Source organism: Scheffersomyces spartinae, assembly GCF_019049425.1.
Source record: "Scheffersomyces spartinae strain ARV_011 chromosome Unknown scaffold_6, whole genome shotgun sequence".
In the NCBI taxonomy this organism is placed as follows: domain Eukaryota; kingdom Fungi; phylum Ascomycota; class Pichiomycetes; order Serinales; family Debaryomycetaceae; genus Lizanozyma; species Lizanozyma spartinae.
Genome location: NW_025065053.1, coordinates 333822 through 357563, shown reverse-complemented (window position 1 = coordinate 357563; position 23742 = coordinate 333822). Strand labels below are relative to the sequence as shown.

At 38.3% G+C, this 23742-nt stretch overlaps 10 protein-coding genes across 10 annotated transcripts; 5 read left to right on the top strand and 5 right to left on the bottom strand.

Annotated features, from left to right (window-relative positions):
• Positions 1 to 70: 70 nt before the first annotated feature.
• On the top strand, positions 71 to 2047 carry KQ657_004382 (uncharacterized protein; the record flags this gene model as incomplete). Its single annotated transcript, XM_043195055.1, has 1 exon — positions 71 to 2047. The coding sequence occupies one exon, from the start codon at positions 71 to 73 to the stop codon at positions 2045 to 2047; it is 1977 nt and encodes a 658-aa protein (XP_043050252.1).
• Positions 2048 to 2077: 30 nt separating this feature from the next.
• Positions 2078 to 4117, bottom strand: MTO1 (tRNA modification protein; the record flags this gene model as incomplete). Its single annotated transcript, XM_043195054.1, has 1 exon — positions 2078 to 4117. The coding sequence occupies one exon, from the start codon at positions 4115 to 4117 to the stop codon at positions 2078 to 2080; it is 2040 nt and encodes a 679-aa protein (XP_043050251.1).
• A 280-nt stretch (positions 4118 to 4397) lies between these two features.
• Positions 4398 to 5306, top strand: KQ657_004380 (uncharacterized protein; the record flags this gene model as incomplete). The annotated part of the gene is made up of 1 exon (XM_043195053.1): positions 4398 to 5306. One exon carries the CDS (start codon positions 4398 to 4400, stop codon positions 5304 to 5306), a length of 909 nt encoding a protein of 302 aa, XP_043050250.1.
• Positions 5307 to 5312: 6 nt separating this feature from the next.
• KQ657_004379 (uncharacterized protein) lies at positions 5313 to 8018 on the bottom strand (the record flags this gene model as incomplete). Its single annotated transcript, XM_043195052.1, has 1 exon — positions 5313 to 8018. One exon carries the CDS (start codon positions 8016 to 8018, stop codon positions 5313 to 5315), a length of 2706 nt encoding a protein of 901 aa, XP_043050249.1.
• A 652-nt stretch (positions 8019 to 8670) lies between these two features.
• On the top strand, positions 8671 to 9307 carry ZCF4 (Zcf4p; the record flags this gene model as incomplete). Its single annotated transcript, XM_043195051.1, has 2 exons — positions 8671 to 8674; positions 8736 to 9307. The coding sequence occupies 2 exons, from the start codon at positions 8671 to 8673 to the stop codon at positions 9305 to 9307; spliced, it is 576 nt and encodes a 191-aa protein (XP_043050248.1).
• Positions 9308 to 9540: 233 nt separating this feature from the next.
• Positions 9541 to 10143, top strand: HAP2 (Hap2p; the record flags this gene model as incomplete). Its single annotated transcript, XM_043195050.1, has 1 exon — positions 9541 to 10143. One exon carries the CDS (start codon positions 9541 to 9543, stop codon positions 10141 to 10143), a length of 603 nt encoding a protein of 200 aa, XP_043050247.1.
• A 112-nt stretch (positions 10144 to 10255) lies between these two features.
• On the bottom strand, positions 10256 to 13168 carry CSE1 (importin-alpha export receptor; the record flags this gene model as incomplete). Its single annotated transcript, XM_043195049.1, has 1 exon — positions 10256 to 13168. The coding sequence occupies one exon, from the start codon at positions 13166 to 13168 to the stop codon at positions 10256 to 10258; it is 2913 nt and encodes a 970-aa protein (XP_043050246.1).
• Positions 13169 to 13489: 321 nt separating this feature from the next.
• Positions 13490 to 17090, bottom strand: ADE4 (amidophosphoribosyltransferase; the record flags this gene model as incomplete). The annotated part of the gene is made up of 2 exons (XM_043195048.1): positions 13490 to 14523; positions 15518 to 17090. 2 exons carry the CDS (start codon positions 17088 to 17090, stop codon positions 13490 to 13492), a joined length of 2607 nt encoding a protein of 868 aa, XP_043050245.1.
• Positions 17091 to 17968: 878 nt separating this feature from the next.
• On the bottom strand, positions 17969 to 19567 carry DHH1 (DExD/H-box ATP-dependent RNA helicase; the record flags this gene model as incomplete). The annotated part of the gene is made up of 1 exon (XM_043195047.1): positions 17969 to 19567. One exon carries the CDS (start codon positions 19565 to 19567, stop codon positions 17969 to 17971), a length of 1599 nt encoding a protein of 532 aa, XP_043050244.1.
• A 779-nt stretch (positions 19568 to 20346) lies between these two features.
• Positions 20347 to 23469, top strand: RIA1 (GTPase; the record flags this gene model as incomplete). The annotated part of the gene is made up of 1 exon (XM_043195046.1): positions 20347 to 23469. One exon carries the CDS (start codon positions 20347 to 20349, stop codon positions 23467 to 23469), a length of 3123 nt encoding a protein of 1040 aa, XP_043050243.1.
• Positions 23470 to 23742: the final 273 nt, after the last annotated feature.

The window sequence follows — 23742 nt, the reverse complement described above, 5'->3', positions numbered from 1 at the left end:
CTGAAGCCTAACCTACAAGGTAAATGCACAAGTGAAATCCTAATATATATATATATATATATAAAGTGGGATGCAGCGAAGCCCCACGGTACCAACAACTCCCAAGGTGCACTTGCCTCCACTGGAATTGGGATATATCACCCATAGATTACGGAAAGAACACAGACATGCTGGTCTCGTAATCAATTCTGCCCCAGGCTCCAAACGAAGATCCCTGACAAGACTCAGTAGAGGGTCTACTACTCCTAGGAGACATAGTGTAAGTAATCTTTTTGATGATGATAATGCTCCATATACGCCTACTAGAGTGATGTCATCAAGTCGACGACTTAGTGAAGTGTTAGGAGAAAGACGGAGAAGATCGTCCATGTATTTGTCTAGAACCGGTGATACTGTGTTTCAAACAGATTACGTTGGGCCTATAAACTTGAATTATTTAAGATATTTGTGTAAAGTGACGTTACAAGAGAAGGAGAAGGGGAAAGAAGTTACTGTGTCTTCTCCACCATACATTGCTGTCAATCCACAGCCTCAAGGATCACCAAGATTATCATTCTCAAAATCTAATCCACTTACATCCAAGTTCTCATCGCCACTACATGAGGATCAAGTGGACTATAATGAGTCGCTTCCTCTTCCAAGTGATGCGGATACTATACTCAAATCTCCAGACTTGGGTATTCTTGCAGATCAATTTGATCATGAGTATGAAATGAATCTAAGAGTACCCCATAAGAAAGCTGAGCTACTGGTTACTCCTCCTCCTAAGAAGCTATCATTTTTAGAACGTATACTTGAATCTCAGCGGAATTCCCATAAGGGACAAGACGTTAGAACTCCGGAAAGAGATCCAATGGAAATATACAAATTGAATAATGATGTTTTCATGATACCCGAAGGAGAGCATATTCCCGAAGATCAGTCAAATCTGGACGCTGGCGTCGAAGACACAAATGAATTAGAAAGACATAATGGGGAGGAAGATAACTTTGGTATGGGATATGGACGTGAAGAAGAAGAAATAAAGTCATATGCTGAAAATCCTTCTGAACCATTAAGGCTTTCCTTCACACCTATAAAGACACTTACTACTAATGATACACTTTTAAACTCATCAGAAGATAGACAGCAGAATGAACCTTTACATATGATAACACCTTCACCTCCAAGAACAGAATTTAATGATAACTTTTCACCCAATATTCTTGTTGAAAATGAGTTTACCGTTGATACTGACTCAGGATCAGAAAATGAAATATCCAAACTATTAAATGATAAACTTGACGAGCCTATCAATAGTGACACTGAAAGCCAGGAACTATTAGGCTTAAGATCACCTATTTTACTGTCACCAAGTTCAAATGAACAAGACCAACAACCAATCACAGACCACCACACCACGCGAATTGTATCCAAGCTCAAGACGCAGAATAAAGTTCCTGTCATTAATCAAGGCATTCCTTTGTCTATGATTCGGAATCTTGTGAAGAGTATTTCATCTCAGTGCTATAATAGGAGTGTGGATTATCCTGCTACTACTAAGAGGAGAAGAGGGCCACAGATTAACAAGAGGTTACTCCCACTTGTCCAAGATTTGTCTCTGGACTTTCTCAGTGGATTAATGAAAGATTTAAGCGCATATGTTGATCACAGGAAGGGCCTCACAATTTCCATGAAGGATGTAACATTGTATACCAAGAGATTGGATCTTGCTAATAGTAAGCTTCATGGGAATACAAAAGGGGATAATTATAATGAAGATTCCATTATGCTATTGGCACAGAAATTCTTACCATTGGAGACATTGAATGAACTACAAGCTAGTTTGAAGTCTGAGGGTATGCCATTAAGCAAGAAGAGAAAGATCACCTCACAAATGGACAGAGAACAGGTAAGCAGTGGTGTAGATTATGATGATGATGATGATGATGATGATGATGATGATGATGATGATGATGACGATGATGATGATGATGATGACGATGATGATGATGCTGAAGCAGAAGAGGAACACGATGACGAAGATTATAATGACGAGGGCGCATGATATTTACAGGACATTTATTATATACAGATGTTAACTTGAAGCAAACTGGCTCTGTTTGTTTCTTACTAATTTATACAATTCAAAGATTGCAGTTGGGGTTATACCTTGGATTTGTCTTGCTTGACCGATAGTTACTGGTTGAACGGTATTAAGCAAATGACATACTTCATAGGAGAGTTTCATTCCTCCGTCATCAACAGAATAAGTATAGTTTTGGGGCAAGAGCAATGATTCATCAGCTTCAAATGCTTTAACATGATGTTTTTCCTTCTGCAACCAAGGATCATAGGTACTTTCGATCCCAATGCGTCTGATCAATCTTTGACTCATTGAATCATAATAATCTGGAATTAACCCATCACTAGTGAACTTGTCCATAGATGCAAGGACGTCATCGAAATGAACATCTTTATAAGATAACAATTTCCACCCATTAACTACGGTTTGTCTCTTCAAATCCAGTTGAGCTCCAGAAAGTGCTGGTTTCCATTTGGCACCAGATAACTCCAAGCTTGTTAAATGGTCCTTTATGTTTTGAAACTGGGTCATTTCCTTGATGTAATGGTCATATCTTTGTTGTGACACTACTCCTGCTTCATACCCCCTAGCAGTAAGTCTCATATCGGCGTTATCAGCTCTCACGGAGATTCTAAACTCCGACCGTGAAGTGAACATTCTGTAGGGTTCTTCAACTCCCTTGGTGATAAGATCATCGACCAAAACTCCAATGTAACCTTCTGAACGTTTGATTTCGAACGCAGGTTTCCCCAAGTATTTAAGTCCGGCATTGATCCCGGCAAGACACCCTTGAGAAGCTGCTTCTTCGTAACCAGTGGTACCATTGATTTGACCAGCTAAGAATAAACCCTGGACTAGTTTAGTCTCCAATGTTCTGTTCAATTCTCGAGGATCGATATAGTCGTATTCAACCCCGTACCCTGGTTGAACCATGGTGACATTCTCACATCCAGGCATCAACTTCACCATCTGTTCTTGAATCTCAGCAGGTAAAGTACATGAGATCCCATTGGGGTACACCAAGTCTGTGTCCAAGCCCTCTGGTTCCAACCAAACCAAATGAGACTCCTTCTGCGGGAACTTGATGATCTTGGACTCAATGGAAGGACAATATCTTGGTCCCTTCACCGACTCTCTGATGTGGATAGTCATATGTAAACTGTCATTGATCAACTTGTGCATCTCCGGAGTGGTTCTGGTCATATGGCACGTAACCAATTGGTCTTGAAGCGCAACTGTATCGTTCATGAACGACATGGGTTCCGGTGGACAATCCGAAGGTTGTTCTGTCAAATGAGTATAATCAATCGTTTTAGACAGCAATCTACAAGGAGTCCCAGTTTTCAATCTTCCTAAACGGAACCCTGCTTGTTTGAAGGTTTCACTCAATCCAAAGGTAGCTGCTTCACCTATTCTTCCTGATGGATACGCTGTAAGACCGATATGGATTTCCCCACCTAAAAAGGTTCCAGTGGTGACCACTACATTGGGACAGTTGATGATGGTACCATCACCAAGTATTACCCCCAATACCTTACCCTGGCTTCTGCCAGTGGAATCAAAATTGTCACAGTCACCATATGTTGGCTCTATGATGATATCTTCCACCAGAGCTTCGAGAACTTCAAGATTACGATAGTTCAAGATCTCTCGTTGCATCTCTTCTAGATAAATCTTTCTATCTATTTGAGCTCGGGGTCCCTGGACTGCTGGACCTTTCGAAGAATTAAGCATTTTGAAATGGATCCCGGCCTTATCGGTAATTCGACCGGCCACACCGTCTAAGGCGTCCACCTCTCGAATTAACGTTCCTTTGCCCACACCTCCGATCGACGGGTTACATGAAGCTGTACCTATTTTGTCTATATGGGGAGTGATTAACATCGTTTGGGCACCTGATCTGGCAGCCCCAGTAGCTGCTTCACATCCAGCGTGCCCTCCACCAATGACTATCACTGGTACATGCTTAGCGGTAGATAGTTGCAACTGGAGATCATGATTGACGTAAATGGATCTGGAGAAGGTCTTGATCAATCGTAGTCTTGACAACATAACAGAGCAGACAGAGCACAGACAATATTTGGATGTACTCACTAACAGTATTCAGCACGACTGTATCCTAAGGGTATACTTAAGGTGTATACTGTAAAGGTATACTATACTTTATGACTGTTATTAAAGTATACGTTAGTGTCTGGTTACGACCGTATACTGTTTTGACTATGATTGGGTTGGACACGACATTTTTTTATCTCATCGCAGTCGTCAGTATACAGTGCTGAACTGGCTAATGAAACCACGATTACACCTTGCTACTGGCGTAACAACGACAATGGCAGTTAAGAGCGAAGGTAAGGGCAAAGGTGAAGCTACAGCTAAAGGAAAAGCTGAAGCAGAAGTGGCTAAAGGTATGGCTAACCCAGTTGAAGCAGATGACTTGGACGATGGATTAGACTATCAAATTGACTATTCAGAGGATGAGAATGGTGCTGAATCAGACGTTGAGCCTGATCCTGAATCAAAGCCAGGTGCTGAATCTTCCAACAAAAAGAGAAAACTTAAAAGCTCAAAGCTTCAAGATAAGAAGAGACTCAAGATGGAAATCGATATGAAACGAAAGAAAGACATTGCTCGAGAGTCATCTGTGGACTCTATTTGTGATTATATCAATTCCAAAATAAGAAGTAAAAATCCCGACTTATCTGCTTTAGAATTGTCTTCCTTATATGTGGATAAGAATACCTTAAGAACTACATCTGATTTTGAAGATCCAAGAACGTTGGATAATTTGGAGTCGTTCATCACTGCAAGATTCAAGAACATGATTCCCCATACAAAGCAACACAAGAAACAAAAGAAGAAAAACAAGAAGAACGACGATGATCAAGACGAAAGAAAGTTCATCGTGGTGATGTCCATGTCAGCCATTAGAGCTTGTGATGTTCATCGTGCCACCAAAGACCTTGGAGGCTCTTCATTGAAGGTCATCAATAAGAATAAGTTGGCTGTAGATTTGAAACTTCTTACCACAACTCATTCCAGAGTGTTATGCTGTACACCAGGGAGACTTTTAAAAGTGTTGAATGCCCCAGAAAGTCCTTTGAAACCAAATGAAATAAAAATCATCATTATGGATAATACTTATTTGGATTCAAAGTTGCAAAATGTATGGGATATCAAGGAAACACTGGAAGCTGTAAACCAATTGGCCAAAACAGGTTCAAAGGTATATTTATATTAGAAGAATTTAGCAATTCAGTATAGGAACAAGTAAGTTTTTATTCGATTTGTAGTACTCATTAATACTCTTTAATATCACTTCTGCTGTGCTTGTCTCCAAAAGCTCGGTGGTGTTGTTGATGTGCAATACCAACTTGTCTAATAATGGTTCCTTCTTATATGAACTCAATGGGCCCTTTGAAAAATGAAGTAAATATGCCATGTTAGCAAAGAGTTGATACTTTTCCGTTCTCTTGAGGTATGAATCTTCGGAGGTATTGCCTGGATAATTTACAGTTGTGGAGTCAGAATCGGATTTGGACTCAGACTCGACCCTAGGGTCAGATTCAGGAACATCAAAATTGCTTTCTGTTTCTTTCTTCTCTTGTTTCTGTCCTTCAGGCTCTGTTTCCGAGTCCTGCTTGTCATTAGACGCCTCAAGCTTGGCCTCTTCAGTAGAAATAATACTCTCAATTAACGTTCCCACAACGTTCTCCATCCATTCATTCTTCAACTTAATAAACTGTTCACTCTTGGTAAACAATTTCCCATATTTGTATGTGTGTCCACAAGTGAGCCCCAAGTTGAACTGGTACATCAACGAAGAGAGCTTTAGTGACGGTCTGGAAGGAATATCAGATGCACTGACTGAGAATGATATGGATTGAATATCTGATATCAAGGTTTCAGTAGGAACAGTCTCAATTATCTTTTTGTAGATGTCCAAGGAAAGTTGATCCAATTGGCTTGTAATGCTAGATTCTTGCTGACTAAGTTGAAGTATATTCGACTCCAACGTTAAAACAATTGCTAGATAAAAGTAAAATTCTTTCAAGGTAGTCAAACCAGAAATGTTTTCTTGCATTGAACCAAGGAATTGATCAAGAGAGCCCCACAACTGCTGATATATCCCAGTTTCCAATTTAGTGATTTCTCTAGCCAAATCCGCAGAGGTGAAATAATCCCATTGATGGTCAGTGTTATCAAGTACCAGCATTAAATGACTTAAACTCAGTGGGTGAGGTTGAGAAAGGTTTGGCCGACTTTCAGAAAGCACAAGTATGTTTGTAATGGTTAAAAATTTGGAGAACCAATCGGAGATAAGATCACAGAATCGATCATCCAACGGAGATAATGCAATTTGATCAAGTTGACCCAAATAAACAGAAATATCTGAATATATTAGATCGGATGTTTCTGAGGTGAATAAGCCCTTACTTAAAGAAGCACCTTCCTCCTCTTCTAATTGGTAGTTAATTTTCGGTAATAGTTTTAAATGGTCATTTATGAAATTGGTAACTTGATCTGTGACCAAATCCAATAACGAATTCAATGTTTTGGCTGATTGGAATGATTGCATTCTTTTCAACAAAATAGAATCTTCAGTTGACAATTCTAATCTCTTAAGATTGACAACAAAATTATAAAATACCTGGAATGCTTCAGGAACGTCCAGCGTTTGAGAGATTGACTTGGAAACAAAATCATATAACAATTGGAAAAATGGACAGAAATCTGTTTGAATTATGGAGCTTGGAACTAAAAATTGGTGATAATCAAACGTAACCATTTCATTGTCGATCCAATTTTTAAACCCAAATAAATCAGAAGCATTCCAATCATTGGTGTATAGTTTCAAATACTTTCTTAAATCATTTGAATCAACTTCAAAGTACTGAACAACATAATTGAATGTATTCTCCAAATACATCACTAATTTGCCAAAGTCAAATTGAGATGATGAGCATTTCTTGGAAGTAAATGCTGCTAATATCAGTTCCATAAATGCGTATCTTAGATCAATGAATCTCTTCAACGTATTCTCTGAAGTTATACAATCACCACCATTTGAGTTTTGGATGATGATATAAGATATCAAATAGTTCACAATGGGAGGTAGTTTCCTATTGTAAAATTCATGCTTTAACTCGTCCTCCTCCAAGTAATCTACAGTACCTGACTCCGAAATCTCATCATCGTCTTCATCATCATCTATTTGTCCCTCAAACACATCAAACAACTCGTCGCCATTTAGCTGAATCACCGATTGCAATTGAGGATTATACAAGTCAGTCTCATGTAGTCTCTGAGATTTAAGGAACTTATCATGGGAATAAATCACAGCAGACGAACTATTATAATTGGATAATTCATATTCCAAATAGTTGACAAAATTCAATTTTAAACTTTGAAACGTCTCATTTAACAAAGCGTTTTGCTGCAATTGACCACTGAAAATCCGTTCAATGGTGTAGAATAATTTGGCATAGTAAATGAAATTGGAAGTATATCTCAATGGTGATGACTCATACGACAAGAGTTTCAAATTGAACTTGATTAAAACATTATTGATAAGGCTGTTCAAGATTCTTGATTGTTGAGACGTTTTAATGTTATTGGCCTCCCATTTTTGAGTGAGGAGTTCAAACTTGTTGGCATTGGACTCCTCAGGGACAACAAAGTTGATAAACAGTGAATTCTGGAACGAGAGTGAGGCTAGACGGTCTCGGACTTCATTTGCCGTGGTGTACATGTCTCCAACATCCTCTGCAATTTCAATGAGATCGCGATACTTATTTCCTACTAGAGCATGTAGCTGGTCATTGGCTTCCTGGGCTCTTTGCCTGTAGTGTTTGCTGATGGAGTTTATTTGGGGAATTGTGAGATCCCGGAAAATCACATCTATCGGCTGTGATATGTAAGCCTCCGACTCAAACAATACAGACGACGACATGGCACAGACACGGAAACTGATACAGATCGTACATATGTCTCTTATTGTGTTGTAGTACTATGAAAATCTGTTGATGGTTGAAAAGATCAAGATAGTCGTGTACCGCACAATAGTACCTAGTGTGGATAACAGTACTTTACTCAAGTATAAATGAAGTAGTCGTATAAAATTTACCACTACTTTCCATAGAGTAAGAGTATACAAACTAATAGAATCTAGTCGTTTAATATGACGAACTGATAGGACAGAGAGCTCCGTAACGAGTTTGTATTATTTTGTATGATTATTCAATGGCACTACACAAAATGAAGCACGTACAATAATACACCACTACTCTAAGCTTAAACTACAGGCACAATACGTTTCTCTTGTCCTGAAACATTATATAGTATTATACTTATCACCGTCTCGCGCTTCCAGTTACCATATATGGATACCAGGTGACAATCCTGATACCAAAGAAAAAGGTGCGTGAAAATTCATCTTGTGTTGGTATAAGAATTGCGCGCTTAACTCACAGCTGAGTTGCCTAATTGGGACACGAGTATAATGTTGAAATTAGATGCAATAATTCCTAAAAAAATATCCCTCTATACGAAACATATCAGTTGTCTTTCACCTAGTGAAGTTGTGAGTGGCCCCTCGTAAGGTAATGAGTAAGACTAATGGATTCTATCACCAAGATTAACAAAACGAGAAACACCAGGTCTCGATCAGGATGTCTTACTTGTAGACAACGGAAGAAAAAGTGTGACGAGTTGCTGTACCCTGTTTGTCAAAACTGCTTAGGGAAGAACTTAGAATGTCGATGGTCCCGTCAAATACTTGATTTGCATAATAAGTTGAAACAGGTTAAGTATGTTGGTAAGAGTAAGAGTCCACTTCCAATTGAACATATGACCAAAGAGAAACAAAATATATCACCAAGTATTTCCACCAAGACTGCTTCGGAAATACTAAGTTATACAACTACACCATCTACTTCATCTGTTCTGACGCCTATTGTAGCTACTTTGGACGAAGATCTAATGCCAACCTATTCCAATATTACCTACTCCAATATTTCCTCTGGGTATCTCTGGGATGACATAGACAGTTCACAAGCGCTACTGGCACCAAGTTTAATTGAATATTCCAATTCACCTATTGGTGAAAGTCTACGGCAAAGTTCGATTCAAGTAGTCAAACCACAATATGAGTCAACAAAGAGGAAGAAGCCTTCAAGAATAATAGACAAGATTGCATATCAGGAAGACGTGACGAATGAAGGGAACGCACCTTTAGAATAGTATATATCACTACTAGTTATAGCGGAATTATATAGGATACAATAGTAATGGTCTAGCCATGACTCACTTAAAACCCGAACTAACTTTTGCTATACGCTAGCTCGCTGGGAGGCCTGGTCACGTGACTCGATTGAATGAAAGTGCAATCGAACGTAAGTAGTATACCGATAAAACAATCACTACTCATACTATCACACATATTTGTACTGTACATTAACAAGTCTTCCTTATTCATGACTTCGTTGGAACAAGAGTACACCGAAGCCAACCTAGCGGCAACCTCTGGCCCAGACGTTCAAGATTACTACAAAGGCACAACAGAGCAAAGCTACGACAACCAAGAGTACTACGAACAGTACTACCAGGACCAACGACAGAGCCACTCTGAAGAAACAGATGTAGTAGGCGCCGGAGAAGGAGGAGGATATGAGCTTTCTCAAGAAGGGGGGTCCAAAATCGACACAACCACAACAGAAGATCAAATGGTGATGGTATCTGAACCTCAAGATGTACAACAAGAGCAGCCGTTTTATGTCAATGCCAAACAATATCACCGGATTCTCAAACGAAGAATTGCCAGAGCAAAGTTGGAGGAGACCTTGAAGATCGCCAGAACCAGGAAACCGTATCTCCATGAATCAAGACATAAGCACGCCATGAGAAGACCCCGAGGTCAAGGAGGGAGGTTTTTAACCGCAGCAGAAATCGCCGAGTTGGAACGAGCAAAGAAAGTGAAGGAAATGGAAGACCAGAATGATCTGAAACTGGACTCTGTAAACACCGATGATGGAGAAACTGTTAATAATTCCGAAACTATTGTTAAGCTTGAACAGTAGAGAAAACTAATGTATTTTAATGATTACGGTTACATATTTTTAAAACCGAATATATATATTTAATCCGAGTATTCAATCCGGATTTATGTATTTTATTCCGGTTATGTATGTATTATTTGTTCAAGTAGGTGTGTAAAATCTCTTGACTTTCTGCATTAATCTGGTTGAAGACCCCGGTATTTGCTAGCTTTTTCAACTCATTGATCACTTGAAATTGAATCGCTTCTTCATCCCCATTCTTTATGCTGGGCAAAGGGTCAAATACCGGTGCTGGAATACTTGCCAATCTACTAAAATGGGAACCAAATGAAGCACTTTCTAGATCCAATTCGTTTAATGGGGCCATGAATTCTGTATCAGCGACTTTGGCATGAGATTTACTAATCCCTCGTAATGTAAGTAAATTCTTTGCAATTTGTTCAATAGTTGGTACCATTAAAGAACTTAAATCAAGTGAAAAATGAGTCAGATTCACCATTTGTGATAACCCAATAAGAGCCAATTTCTTATCTTGTAAATTAAGAAACCCATCTGCTGATGGTAAGATAAAAGATGTGAAAATATTCTTAAACACATTAGCCTCAGCCAAATTAATAAAATCAATAACAAAATCAGCATTGATGGTCGATTGAATGGAAGGATTCATTGGAATACAACAAAGTGAAAGAAGAAACAGCGTCAACTTCTTAACAAACTTATCAGTACGAGATCTGCTTAATCTGGTTAAAAGAATAATTGCAACTGTTTGAAGATAATTACTCAATGTCTCCGGGGGGATAGTTAATAAAATTGTCTCCAATAATTCAAATCCATAGATGTCGTTGACTTTAGAAGATGCTAATTTCTGGAAGACTCCAAATAATGGTACCAAAGACCCTTCAATATCAGAGGTGAAAACCAGAGAATCTTGATTCAATATGGCAATTAGTAATCTGGTTACACCAGGAATGTTCCCTCTGAATTCCCATACTGTTGGAGACATTAAAGGTTTCACCAATTGCTTATATGAATCCGGCATAGGTTGATTCTTAGGATATGTTTCCAAGAGATATGCAAGAATTTGAAATGAATAAGGAACAAACTCCTGAACATCTTGAGATAAAATTTCTAATAATTGAGGCAAAATTAATGAAATGTAATTTTCCCTTTCTTGTGGAGGGGCATATTTGATTAAAAGTGCCAAAGATTCAAAGGCGTAATGTGAAAACCGAGGGTTGGAAGGATTCTTGGAAATCAACTTCAAGATCTCTAACAATTGACTAATAATTGTAGGTCTATTAATAACAGTATCTTCTGCTGTAGATAATACTCTCATCACACATTTCATGATGAATTCATTCTCAGCCATTTTTTCAGGAGTTTGATCCTGTAAAATGATATTAAATAATTTGGCTACTAATTCAGTAGCAAATGGAAGATCAGACTTCGTGAAAACAGGTGAATGGTCTCCTCCAAAGTTGGTCATTGCTAGCAATCTCTCAATAGTGATTGCAGCATAAGTATAAACCACGACATTAGAATCCAGTAAGTTTTTAATAAGTAAAGGTAAAGTTTCAACCAATTGATCCTTTGTAAGTTGATTTCTGAAGGTTAAAATATATCTGATTGCATCAGTCTTCAAAACTGGATGTGAATCAGCAACCAAATCATTATAGATATGCTTCCCAAAGAAATCAACCACATCTGCTAAAACGTTGGTTGAAGTGACACCAACATTAGTCACAGAACCTTTAGCAGCTAAAGCAGTATATAAATAAATGGCCATATCCTTATCTCTCCAATCGGAACTGGTAAGGAATTTGTTAACTCCATCCAAGACAATTTCTGATAATAGTTTGGAATCCACTTCTCTTAACTCCCTAAGGAAATCGGTAGCTGATTTTCTTCTTGAATCTAATTCGGAACCTTCTAAATCCATTCTTACAAACACAATGGGCTCATCTTCAAAATGTTCTTCATCTGATTCTCGGAAATAAATATTTGGTAAAATGATCCGATTGATGATCTCTTCAATCCGAGACTTTTCACTAAAAAGTGGTTGGAATTTGGGCATCTTGGCAACCAATGCAAGGAATCCAAGAGCTTTCACCACCAAAAGATCGAATTTCTGTTGTTTAGTTACAAATGTATTGATCAAATCCCAAATTGTGGTTATAAATTCTCCAATCATTGGTTCAAACACATCAGCATATCTTGTCAGATATAAAGAAACCAATTCAATAATAGCAGTTTTGATTTTAATTATCACATCCACTTCACTATCTTCATTTGGAATGGTAATATTGGGGCTTTTAAAGCTCAAGTATTTCATCATGATATTCATACCTGTTTGCATATTGTCCTCAAAGAATTCTGGGATATCTTGACAATTCAAATCGTAGTAGATTTGCACCAAGAGCAAGAAATTCTCCAAATATATCAGTAAACTAGCAGGATTGGCAGCATTCAATTGGATCAATTCATCTGTTTTGACCAAGATGGTCAAGAAGGGTTGAGCAAAGATTTCCAATACCAATTTGATTTCCAAAAACAATTCATCCGATCTGAATAACGGTCTCCATTTCTTAAAGATCGAATGGGCCACCATGAGTAAACCTTTATTAGTGACAAAGTCATCCACGCTCAATTTTGCCACTAGAGCATCGATCAAATTGGGCCAATTATGAGGGAAATCACTCTCTGCAATCAACGAAATAGCTTCACCTATTTGGACCTGTAACAAATGAGGCAATTTGATCATCACATCCAAGATCTCTAATTTGATCTGGCAAATGTCGTCTTGAGACAACAAGTAATTACCATCTTCGTCCATCCATTTACGTTTTATCAAATTTTTGAAGAAAAGCGCCCCCGCCAACCGGATGCTATCGTTAATACTCGTCAGAGCAATAACATGAAGCAAATTGGTTGGGAATCCAGGTTGAGTTTCAATTGATCTCAATAAACCTTCAGCTTGTTTGGCATGCTCACGCACTAGTGTTTGCTCCAAGTACTTGGGGATAGCCTCCAAACTGATATCAGTCATATTACAATTCAGATAACAATAAGATATAAGGTGATTGACTTAAAGATTAACAAACGTTAACAGAGTGACTGGTAGTGGCATCATCACTTGTTTTTCATTGAAGAAGCCGTTTATGGGAGAAGACCGTCACGTGACACACGTTGAATAGAAGAATGTCGCAGTACACTGTGGACGTGAATGCAATCAACATACAACTAACTGTAGTCCTATATTAAATGTTTCCACAATTAATTAATGCCTATGTAAAAATACACGGAGATGATCTAGAAAAGAGATAGTAAATGGCCAAAAAAGTATTTAGTCACAGTTTCAACCGAGTGTTTATTTTGGTAACTTAGGAGCAGTTTCCATTTGTTGTCTTTGCTTAGCAACAGCGTAGACCAAACCGGCTCCAAACCCAATAAAGATAGAAGAAACAGACCAAAAGTTAACAGCAGCATCAAAGAAAACCAAACCTGATAAGGCAATTGGTAACTTGTTCAAAGCACCAACCATAGAATAAGTAGTGGAACTTGTAACTCTAACACACCAAGCAGAACAGTAGGAAATGGCGACAGAAGATGCACCAGAGAAGATCATGGCCAGAATGGTGGCGGCTCTCTTATCTTCTGGGAAGTTCAATGCAAGATTAGCTGGGGACCAATCTTCAAGGAGGAAAGAACAAGCCAATAAGATTGGGATGGAAAGCAAATTGTTGTAGTACATGGTATCGAAATCCTTAAAGTTGGTCAACTTGATTCTCTTTCTCATGACCAAAACAAAAGCAGCGGAGGAGAAACAATTGGTAAACATCCACAAATAACCCAAATACATAGTCATGGTATCGGAAGCAGTCTTAGCTTCAGCATTATCACCGTAATAGGCAACAACAGAAGACAACACCATTAACAAAAAAGAACCTAAAGCCATTGAGGTGACTCTACCACCAAACCATAAGACTTCACCATAAGCAATCAAGATAATGGTTAAATTCTTGAAAATGGTATAAACAGGGATAGATAAATATTTCAACGCTTTGGAGGAAGTATAAATCATAACCACCAACAAAATGGCAATGGGAGACCATTTTTTAGCTTCATCAACATTAAACTTTCTATAAGTGATGATACCAAGAGCTTTCAAAGTTGAAATGGTAGTAATACAAACAATTCCTTGAACGGCCAAAAGGAAAAAGTTCAAGTTAAAAGAGTAACCACTTAAAACATACTTATTGGTGACAGTCATCAAGATAGATGAAGCACAGTAGGAAAAGATCGACAAGGGTGCAGAATTGGCCAATGATTGGCCATGAACGGCAGCGACAACTGGAGATGACATGATGCTTTGGAATACTTGTGTTCTTTTGAAATAATAGACTATATTAGAAGTTATAAACAAAAGCAATAATCCCATACACTATCAGTACAATGATATTATTGTATGTATATATAGTAGATAGATAGAATACGGAGAACGTCTTCTCGTCGGAGTTGATGATGATTCGACTCTAAAGAAAAAGAAGACACCGGTAGGAAAAAAACTTGTGGGTTTGATAAAAATAACCCGTATCGCTGAGGAACGAAAATTTCACTATTGGAGTGCACACGTATTGGCGAACAATAAGACGTGTTCGAGGTGCACGTTTAGCACACAATATAACTTGCAGACCAACTACATATACAAAAGGAAAAGGAGGCAAGACATGATGGATACGACAGTCTACCAGATGCCTACATGCCTATAGATGTCTACAGAGTATACTGACCGTAGAATGACCGTCGAATGACCGTAGAATGACCGTAGAATGACTGTAGAACGCAATAGTACGAACGTCGACTGAACTATTATCAACAATAGACCAATTGCTACGAGCAGAACTGAAACCTTCTTCTTATTGTGTACAGATAACAACATAATGTGCGGCTTTTGTCCATGAGCCTCCACGATAGCATCAAGGTGTGTGCACCGTTCAAGGGCAGCGATACGTGTACGTGTACGTGTACACTATCGTATATTTACCACTGCTAATGATAAGTTGTTTGTGTGGTGCGGAATGTGCGTTGTCTAATGTACAGCACTTAGTGCACACTGTTGAAGAGATGGTCAATTAAGATTGATTGCATGGCTGGTTGTGCTTTCCTTAAACAGGTTCTGTTTATGGCCAGTGGAACTATAGTAGTAACCGTTATGTACGATGAAACTTGCCGACCAAGATCCAGATCCTTGCGATGCCAGATTAATTTCAGTTGACCACGACCTGTACTGCATTGTGGGTGCAGCTGTGTCCAATGCTTTGTTCTTATCGTTTATTCTCGTATCTATAAAATGAGTGTTTTCTTTAATTTGCATAATCTCCAGTATTGTAGATACTAATATCCACTTCGGCTTTGATATCAACCATATCTGCAGAATCAAAGGCCGCATCAACAGCAAGCCCCTTTCCATGACCTTCTCTTAACCGTTGATTCTGTGCTCTAATCTTCTCCAATTCCTTCAAATAACTGTCTTCTACTCCAGTGACATATTGACCATTGAAAACACCAACTTCAAATTGGGGTACAGCCTCTGATTTACAGCAGTCAATTAGATCTTCCAATTCTTGATAAATCACTTGATCTGCGCCAATAGCATTGGCAATCTCATCATCCAGTCTATCATAAGCAACTAAAGCCTTGGTGTCAGCCAAATCAATACCGTAAATATGGTTATGTCTGATTGGAGGTGCACAAGAAGCAAAGAATACCTTTTTAGCACCAGCTTCTCTTGCCATAGCCACAATTTCCTTAGAAGTAGTACCTCTTACAATGGAATCATCAACTAAAAGAACATTCCGTCCCTTAAATTCACTTTCCATAGCATTCAACTTTCTTCTAACACTCAGTCTTCTACTTTGTTGATCAGGCATAATGAAAGTACGACCAATATATCTGTTCTTAACAAACCCTTCTCTGTAGGGAACATTCAAAGATTGAGCACATTGTAAGGCAGATGTACGAGCAGTGTCTGGAACAGGAATAACCACATCAATCTGTTCACCATTAGGGATAGACCGTTTGATCTTATCAGCTAAACGATCCCCCATATCAATCCGGGAACGATAAACAGAGATACCATCCAATACAGAATCTGGTCTAGCAAAATAAACATACTCAAAAATATCAGGAGCAAAAGTTGATGGTTCAACCAATTGTCTAAATTCAGGACGTTTACCACTTGATCCAACATCCTTAGGAATGATAACTGCTTCACCAGGTTTAACATCACGGAATGTATTAAAACCATGCGCTTTCAATACCACAGACTCACTGGCTAACATATAATCATAAGTGTTTGTTTGAGAATTATATCTTTCACCAAACAATAAAGGTCTAATCCCATTAGGGTCTCTGATCCCAATTATACCATATCCTGCTAACATAATAGTACAAGCATAAGCACCTCTGATGGCCTTCATGGTACCCTCAAGAGCACTGAAAAGATCTTCCAGATTAACTCTGGACTTCTTGAACTTTTGCAATTCAGATGCAAAAATGTTAATCAATAATTCAGAATCACTATCAGTGTTAATATGACGATGTACAACTTCATCCATATACTTTCTTAATTCAATAGAGTTAACCAAATTCCCATTGTGACTCAAAGTAATCCCATAAGGACTGTTGACATAAAATGGTTGAGCTTCACTACCAGCAGATGATCCAGCAGTAGGATATCTTAAATGAGCAATACCCATGTTACCAACCAAATTATCCATTCTCAGTTGAGTGAACACGTCTCTGGCCATACCATTCCCCTTACACTGGTAAAGTCTTCCCCCGGGACCACACGTGGCAATACCAGCAGCATCTTGTCCACGATGTTGTAAAAACATACATCCTTCAAACAACTCTGGTGCCACATTCTTCTTGGTATCAGCCAATACAACTCCTAAAATACCACACATTTTTCTATGACAATCTCTCTAATTTATGACACTAGTATGTCGTCTATTACACACTAGGAAGACTACGGCGCTTAGAAACCCCTTTCCTTACAAAAGGGAAAAGTTTTAAAAAGAAGTATTAAACTGTATGTCAGCTTTGGGAAACAAATTCCTAAGATCATCTCTTCCCCAAAAAAGAATTTTTGGAGTCAGATAATTAACTGAGGTTGACTCTGTCCCGATCACGTGACTCGCGCTCGGCTTATCCCAAGTATTTGGAAGTGTCACACTACTACTACTACCATCAGTTTACCGTCTATACCTCATTTTGCGCTATGATAATCCATGCATTCTAAATGACTATATACATTAAAGAGTATCTATAAGCAGCAAGAAAAAAGAAAAAAAAAAGGCTAAAAATCGGTGAAAAATAAACACCCAAAAAGACCATACGGTATAAGCAACAAAAATCTATAATAACCCTAATACAATATCAATAGTAAATCAACAAAAATTGGTAAGCAAATTTCAATGTAAAATAAGCTTTAGAAACAAAGGAAAACATCATTAAAATAATATTGATCAAGCTATCAGCAAGAAAAGTCATGGAATGGAAGAAGTCATAAAGTATCATTTAACAAAGAACGATTCGTGGAACTTTGTATATCGGAATCCGTTTTCAGTGTATAACATAATCAGAATCTATTATAATTCTCATGATTAGAGAACAAACTTATCTTTATAATTCTTAAGATGCTCCTGTTAATTTTTTTTTGTATTTTTTTATATTTTTTTAAATTTTTTTTATGGTTTTTTTGGTAATATTTTCAAACATTCTGATTGTATCCTAATGTGTCGATCATTTACGTCACAAATGATTTCAGAAAGTGGGTGATAATTTAATGTTGGGGAGCTGGTTGCCCTTGAGGTGGGAATTGGCTATAGTTTGCGTACCCATTGTATTGAGAGAATTGCTGTGGGGGGTAGCCATTGAATTGAGGAGGAACTTGATATTGGTTTGGTTGTTGTTGTTGTTGTTGTTGTTGAGGAATTTGTTGTTGTGGGGGTGGAACTTGTTGTTGTTGCTGTTGTGGTTGTTGTGGAATTTGTTGTTGTGGTTGAAGGGGTGGAACTTGTTGTTGTTGTTGTTGTGGAATTTGGTTAGGATCAATTGGGACTCCATTGTGAGATTCAGGTTGGCCATGATAATGATATCCACTCTTGGTGCTATCATTACCCTTGGGTAAGTTATCGATCTTGAATGGTCTTGGGATTGCATCTGGAACATCTGCAACATATAATCCACGGTCAATGACTGCAGGAATAGGCTTGATTTCAGTACCTAATTCTTGTTCAATCTTATATAATGAATAACGATCCCCCCAACTTAATAAATTGATTGCTAAACCTAAATGACCAAATCTACCCGAACGACCAATTCTGTGTAAATATGTTTCTGCAGTTTTGGGGAAATCGAAGTTAATGACAACATTAACAGCTTGAATATCAATACCTCTAGTCAATAAATCGGAACAAACCAAGTTACGAACTTTACCTTGTCTAAATTCGTGGAATACCTTATTTCTTGCTGCTTGAGGCATCTTTGCATGTGAATAATAACATGAATAACCCAAGTCGGTGATTTTCTTTGCCAATAATTCAACTCTATTTGTTGAATTACAGAAAATAATGGATTGATTGATTTGCAATTTACTGAACAAAGTGTTCAAACAATGTAACTTTTGCTTCTCTTCAACAAAGGCATAAAATTGAGAAATACCTCGTAAAGTTAATTCATCCATCAAATTAATTTCATAAGGCTTGTTTAAATGGCTATCCATAAAGGATTTAACAGTCAATGGGAAAGTTGCTGAGAATAACAAAGATTGTCTCTTTTCAGGGAAAAATGACAAGATTTGTTCAATAATACGTCTGAATTCACGAGACAACATTTTATCAGCTTCATCCATAACAAACAATGGACATGCTGATAAATCGGCCACACTTCTAGCGGCCAAGTCTAAGATTCTACCTGGGGTACCTACTAAAACGTGAACAACGTCATCTAATCTAACAATATCATCTCTCAAAGAGGTACCACCAGTAGTAACCATACATTGAAGACCCAAATGTTTACCCAAAGTTCTAACCACTTGAGATGTTTGCAAGGCCAATTCTCTTGTAGGAACCAAGATTAACGCTTGAATCTTATTGACTTTAGGCTTAATCAATTGCAAACAGGGGATAACAAATGAGGCAGTCTTACCAGTTCCATTCTTGGCTCTGGCCAAAATGTCTCTACCAGCAAGGGCCATAGGAATAGATTCTTCTTGAATGGGTGAAGGCTTTTCAAAGCCTGCTTCAAAGATACCCATTAACAATTCTCTCTTCAAATTAAAGTCTTCAAAGGACTTACCCTTTGTGCTCAAAACATCCTCGGTTTGAGGTCTTGTGTCTCTAGCAGGAAGATTTAACAGTTCTTTCCAATCTTCAGGCATTATATTTGGTTGTATGAATATATGTCAGTTTGAATAGAAATGTGTGTGTGGAGCAGTGGATAATGGTATAAATGCTTGAATATGGATATATCTGATAGGAAACTTATACGAACAAAAAAACGACGACTAAGGTGTAGAATCAGCTCTGGTTATAAAGTAATATAGTAGGGCGAGATTTCTCTTTCAAGTTTGTTATAGTAGATATGGTTAAATTTAAGATGATGACTGAAGGGGGATACGGTTTAAGTTGTTGGCCATGTTGAACAAACTTCAACTCCAAAAAAATTTTCTACTATTGGTGGATCAAAAGTACACGACGTTACCCGGACACCAAATTCTGCCGTTGCAAGAAATGAACTATGGGGTTTACTTATGTTGTCGATGAGTTGAAACAGAATAAAACAAGCAGTGTAATATAAGTCATCCATAGTGCTTAACAAGAGACGTATTTGGTATTAAGGGCGACTCACACTTCATGTAATTAGTTTGTGGGTGTTACTACAAGCTCATACATATTACAGACTAAATACAATGCTAGTAGCAAACAATAATGACAATAATGATAATAATGCTAATGAAGATAATACTTTCAATATCAAGACATTATTACCATCATAATCACAACATTAAAAGGTTCTAACTGTTGTAGTTGATGTCCTACTGTAAACTATAGTGCGATAGTGCACTGAAAAAATGCACTGAGATTATCAGATTATCATCGTTATCATTACTGATTGGGACTACCTTCTTTTAAGCGCAAGTACACCGTCTCAGCTAAGATGAAGTTGTCAACAGAGGAGCTCAATTTGCTTCAACGGAATACACAGAATATCCGGAACGTTTGTATTCTAGCACACGTTGACCATGGTAAGACTTCATTAAGTGACAATTTATTGGCATCCAATGGGATCATCTCCCAGAGGATGGCCGGGAAATTGAGGTATCTTGATTCTAGAGAAGATGAACAACTTAGAGGGATCACCATGGAGGCATCCACTATCTCATTGTTTTTCCGAGTAATCAGAAAGAAGGTAGACAGTGAAGAGGTTGAAGAACGGAAACACTTGATTAACTTAATTGATTCCCCTGGCCACATTGATTTCTCATCTGAAGTCTCTACGGCCTCGAGACTTTGTGATGGTGCGGTGGTGCTTGTGGATGCTGTTGAAGGTGTTTGCTCGCAAACCGTGAATGTGTTGAGACAGTGCTGGGTGGATAAGTTGAAACCATTGTTGGTTATTAATAAGGTCGATCGATTGATCACCGAGTTACAATTGACCCCTTTAGAGGCTAGTCTCCACATGACAAGACTCATTGAGCAAGTGAACTCTGTCATTGGGTCCTTCTTTGCTGGGGAGAGAATGGAAGATGATATGATATGGAGAGAAAGCGGTGAACAAAATGAATTCGTAGAAAAGGATGATGAGCATATATATTTTGCTCCGGAAAGAAACAATGTTATATTTGCGTCTGCAATTGATGGTTGGGCATTTTCAATCAATACATTTGCAAGACTCTATCAGGCAAAATTAGGGTTCTCTCAATCTGTTCTTACCAAAACCTTATGGGGGGATTTCTATTTGGATATGAAGAATAGAAAGATTTTACCCGGTAAAAAGGTGAAACAACTGAACTATAAAACTTTATTTGTGTCCTTGATTCTAGAGCCTATTTGGGCAGTCTATCAGAACTGTGTGATGGATAGAGATGAAGAGAAATTGGAAAAGATCATAACAAAACTTGGAGTCAAGGTAAGTGATAGAGATTTGCGTTCCAAAGACCCAAGAAATTTGCTAAGTTTGGTAATGTCACAGTGGTTACCTTTGAGTCATGCTTTATTAGGGGCTGTGGTCGATTATTTACCCAGTCCAGAGGAAGCTCAACAAGAACGGATGGGACTTTTATTGAACGAATGCCTTTATGACGTTGTACCAAGTGAACCGCATGAGAGATTACTTGAACCAGAGTTTGAAAAGTCCATATTGAATTGTGGTTCCGAAAACAATAACTATACTTTAGCATACATCTCGAAGTTGTTGTCGATACCTAATGATCATCTTCCCAAGGATCCTTCCAAGGTGAACCTTCCTGAGCTCTTAACCCCGGAACAACTTCAAGAGAAAAGTCGTAAGACGAGAGAGCTTGCAAAAATAGCTTCAGAACAAGCAGCAGTAGAGGCGGATAGAAGACACGAAGAATATAATGCCTCTCAAGGTAATGCATTTGATTGGAATATAAATTCAGAAGATCTCCAATCTTCTGCTGAACTATCTGAAGCTAACGAAACAATAATGGCCTTTTCAAGAATTTACTCAGGTTCATTGACTGTGGGACAAAAGATAGTGGTTGTTGGACCTAAATATGATCCATTATCTGCTGAGAATGTTCCTAAAGAAGTGGAAATTAAAGATCTTTTTTTGTTTATGGGTAAAGAATTTGTACGAATGGATACGGTTCCTTCAGGTAATATCGTTGGTATTGTTGGAATGGAAAATTATGTGTTGAAGAATGCAACTTTAATGTCCAATAGTTCCTTTCCTTTCATCAACCTTGCATCTACAAAGACTTTGATTCACAATAAACCAATCATGAAAATTGCTGTTGAGCCTACGAAGTTACGCATGTTGGAAAAATTGGAGAAAGGGTTGGACTTATTGGCTAAAGCAGATCCTGTTCTTGAATGGTATATTGACGATGATACAGGAGAGATCATTATGTGTGTGGCAGGTGAGTTGCATTTGGAGCGTTGTTTGAAGGATTTGGAAGACAGATTTGCCAAGGGAGTTGAGGTTGAAGTCATGGAACCCGTCATTCCCTTCAGGGAGGGACTCACCAAGGGAACCGACTCAAGAGCTGTTGTAAACCATGATGATGAAGCTGAAGACGATGGTTTACAAATGGAAATAGAAGCCTTCCAACTTCCTCAAGAGTTTGTTCAATTCTTAACAAAACATGAGATTGCTATACTGGAGAATATTGTTGCTAAACATGGAGATAAGCTAGCATTCAGGGATATTTGCTTGCGTTTTATTGAAGAGCATTCTCTTGAATTCCCAATGTTCCCCACTGCATCTGACTTTTTGGATAGTATAATTGCCTTTGGACCCAAAAGAATTGGCCCTAATATCTTTGCTGAATTACCTTCTGTCCATAAATTTGGACATGTATTCAAGGATGATGAGAGCACTTTTGAATATGCTCATAACATATTGAATGCGTTCCAGATTGCAACCAATGAAGGTCCATTGGCTTCAGAACCAATGCAAGGTGTTCTCTTTTTACTTAAGAGGTGTGGTGCCACAGAGATCGGGGACGGGGTCGACGACGAAGAAGAAGAAGAAGAAGAAGAAGAAGAAGAAGGAGGAGATGACGACGATGACGATATTGGACTTGAAGAACTTGCTAAATTGAATGAAGGAAGAATCATTCTGTCTGCTAAAGAATTGATGCACAAGGCATTTCTTACCAGGGCCCCTAGATTTTACCTTGCAATGTATACCTGTGACATTCAAGCGTCTGCCGAAGTGTTAGGCAAAGTTTATGCTGTTGTCCAACAAAGAGGAGGTTCTATTATATCTGAAGAGATGAAAGAGGGAACCCCGTTTTTCACTATTAGTGCACGTATTCCGGTAGTTGAAGCGTTTGGATTCTCAGAGGATATAAGGAAGAAGACCTCTGGTGCTGCATCGCCGCAGTTGGTATTTGATGGGTTTGATATGCTTGACATTGATCCATTCTGGGTTCCACATACCGAAGAAGAGCTTGAAGAGCTTGGAGAGTTTGCTGAGAGAGAGAATGTTGCTCGAAGATATATGAATAATATTAGAAGAAGAAAGGGGTTGTTTGTTGATGAAAAGGTTGTTCAAAATGCAGAGAAGCAGCGTACCTTGAAGAAGGACTGATATATACTCCGTCTAGTAATGGTATACTGTGACAGTGGTGCGCACTACTTCTAATAAGCTGTAGCAACTACATACTATGGAGTAGGCTGTTACTAAGCTTATAAAGGCTTGACACCTCTTCTCTATATGCACTGGTGCCTTACATTCAGCTGAACCTTTATACTGATCAGTGGTGTCCTTTATTACTACTCAAAGGCCTTACCGTAGAACGTAATGTATAGACATCACCAAATTAGGCCGAAAATTTTTACAGTATTACCAATTGTAGTGGTG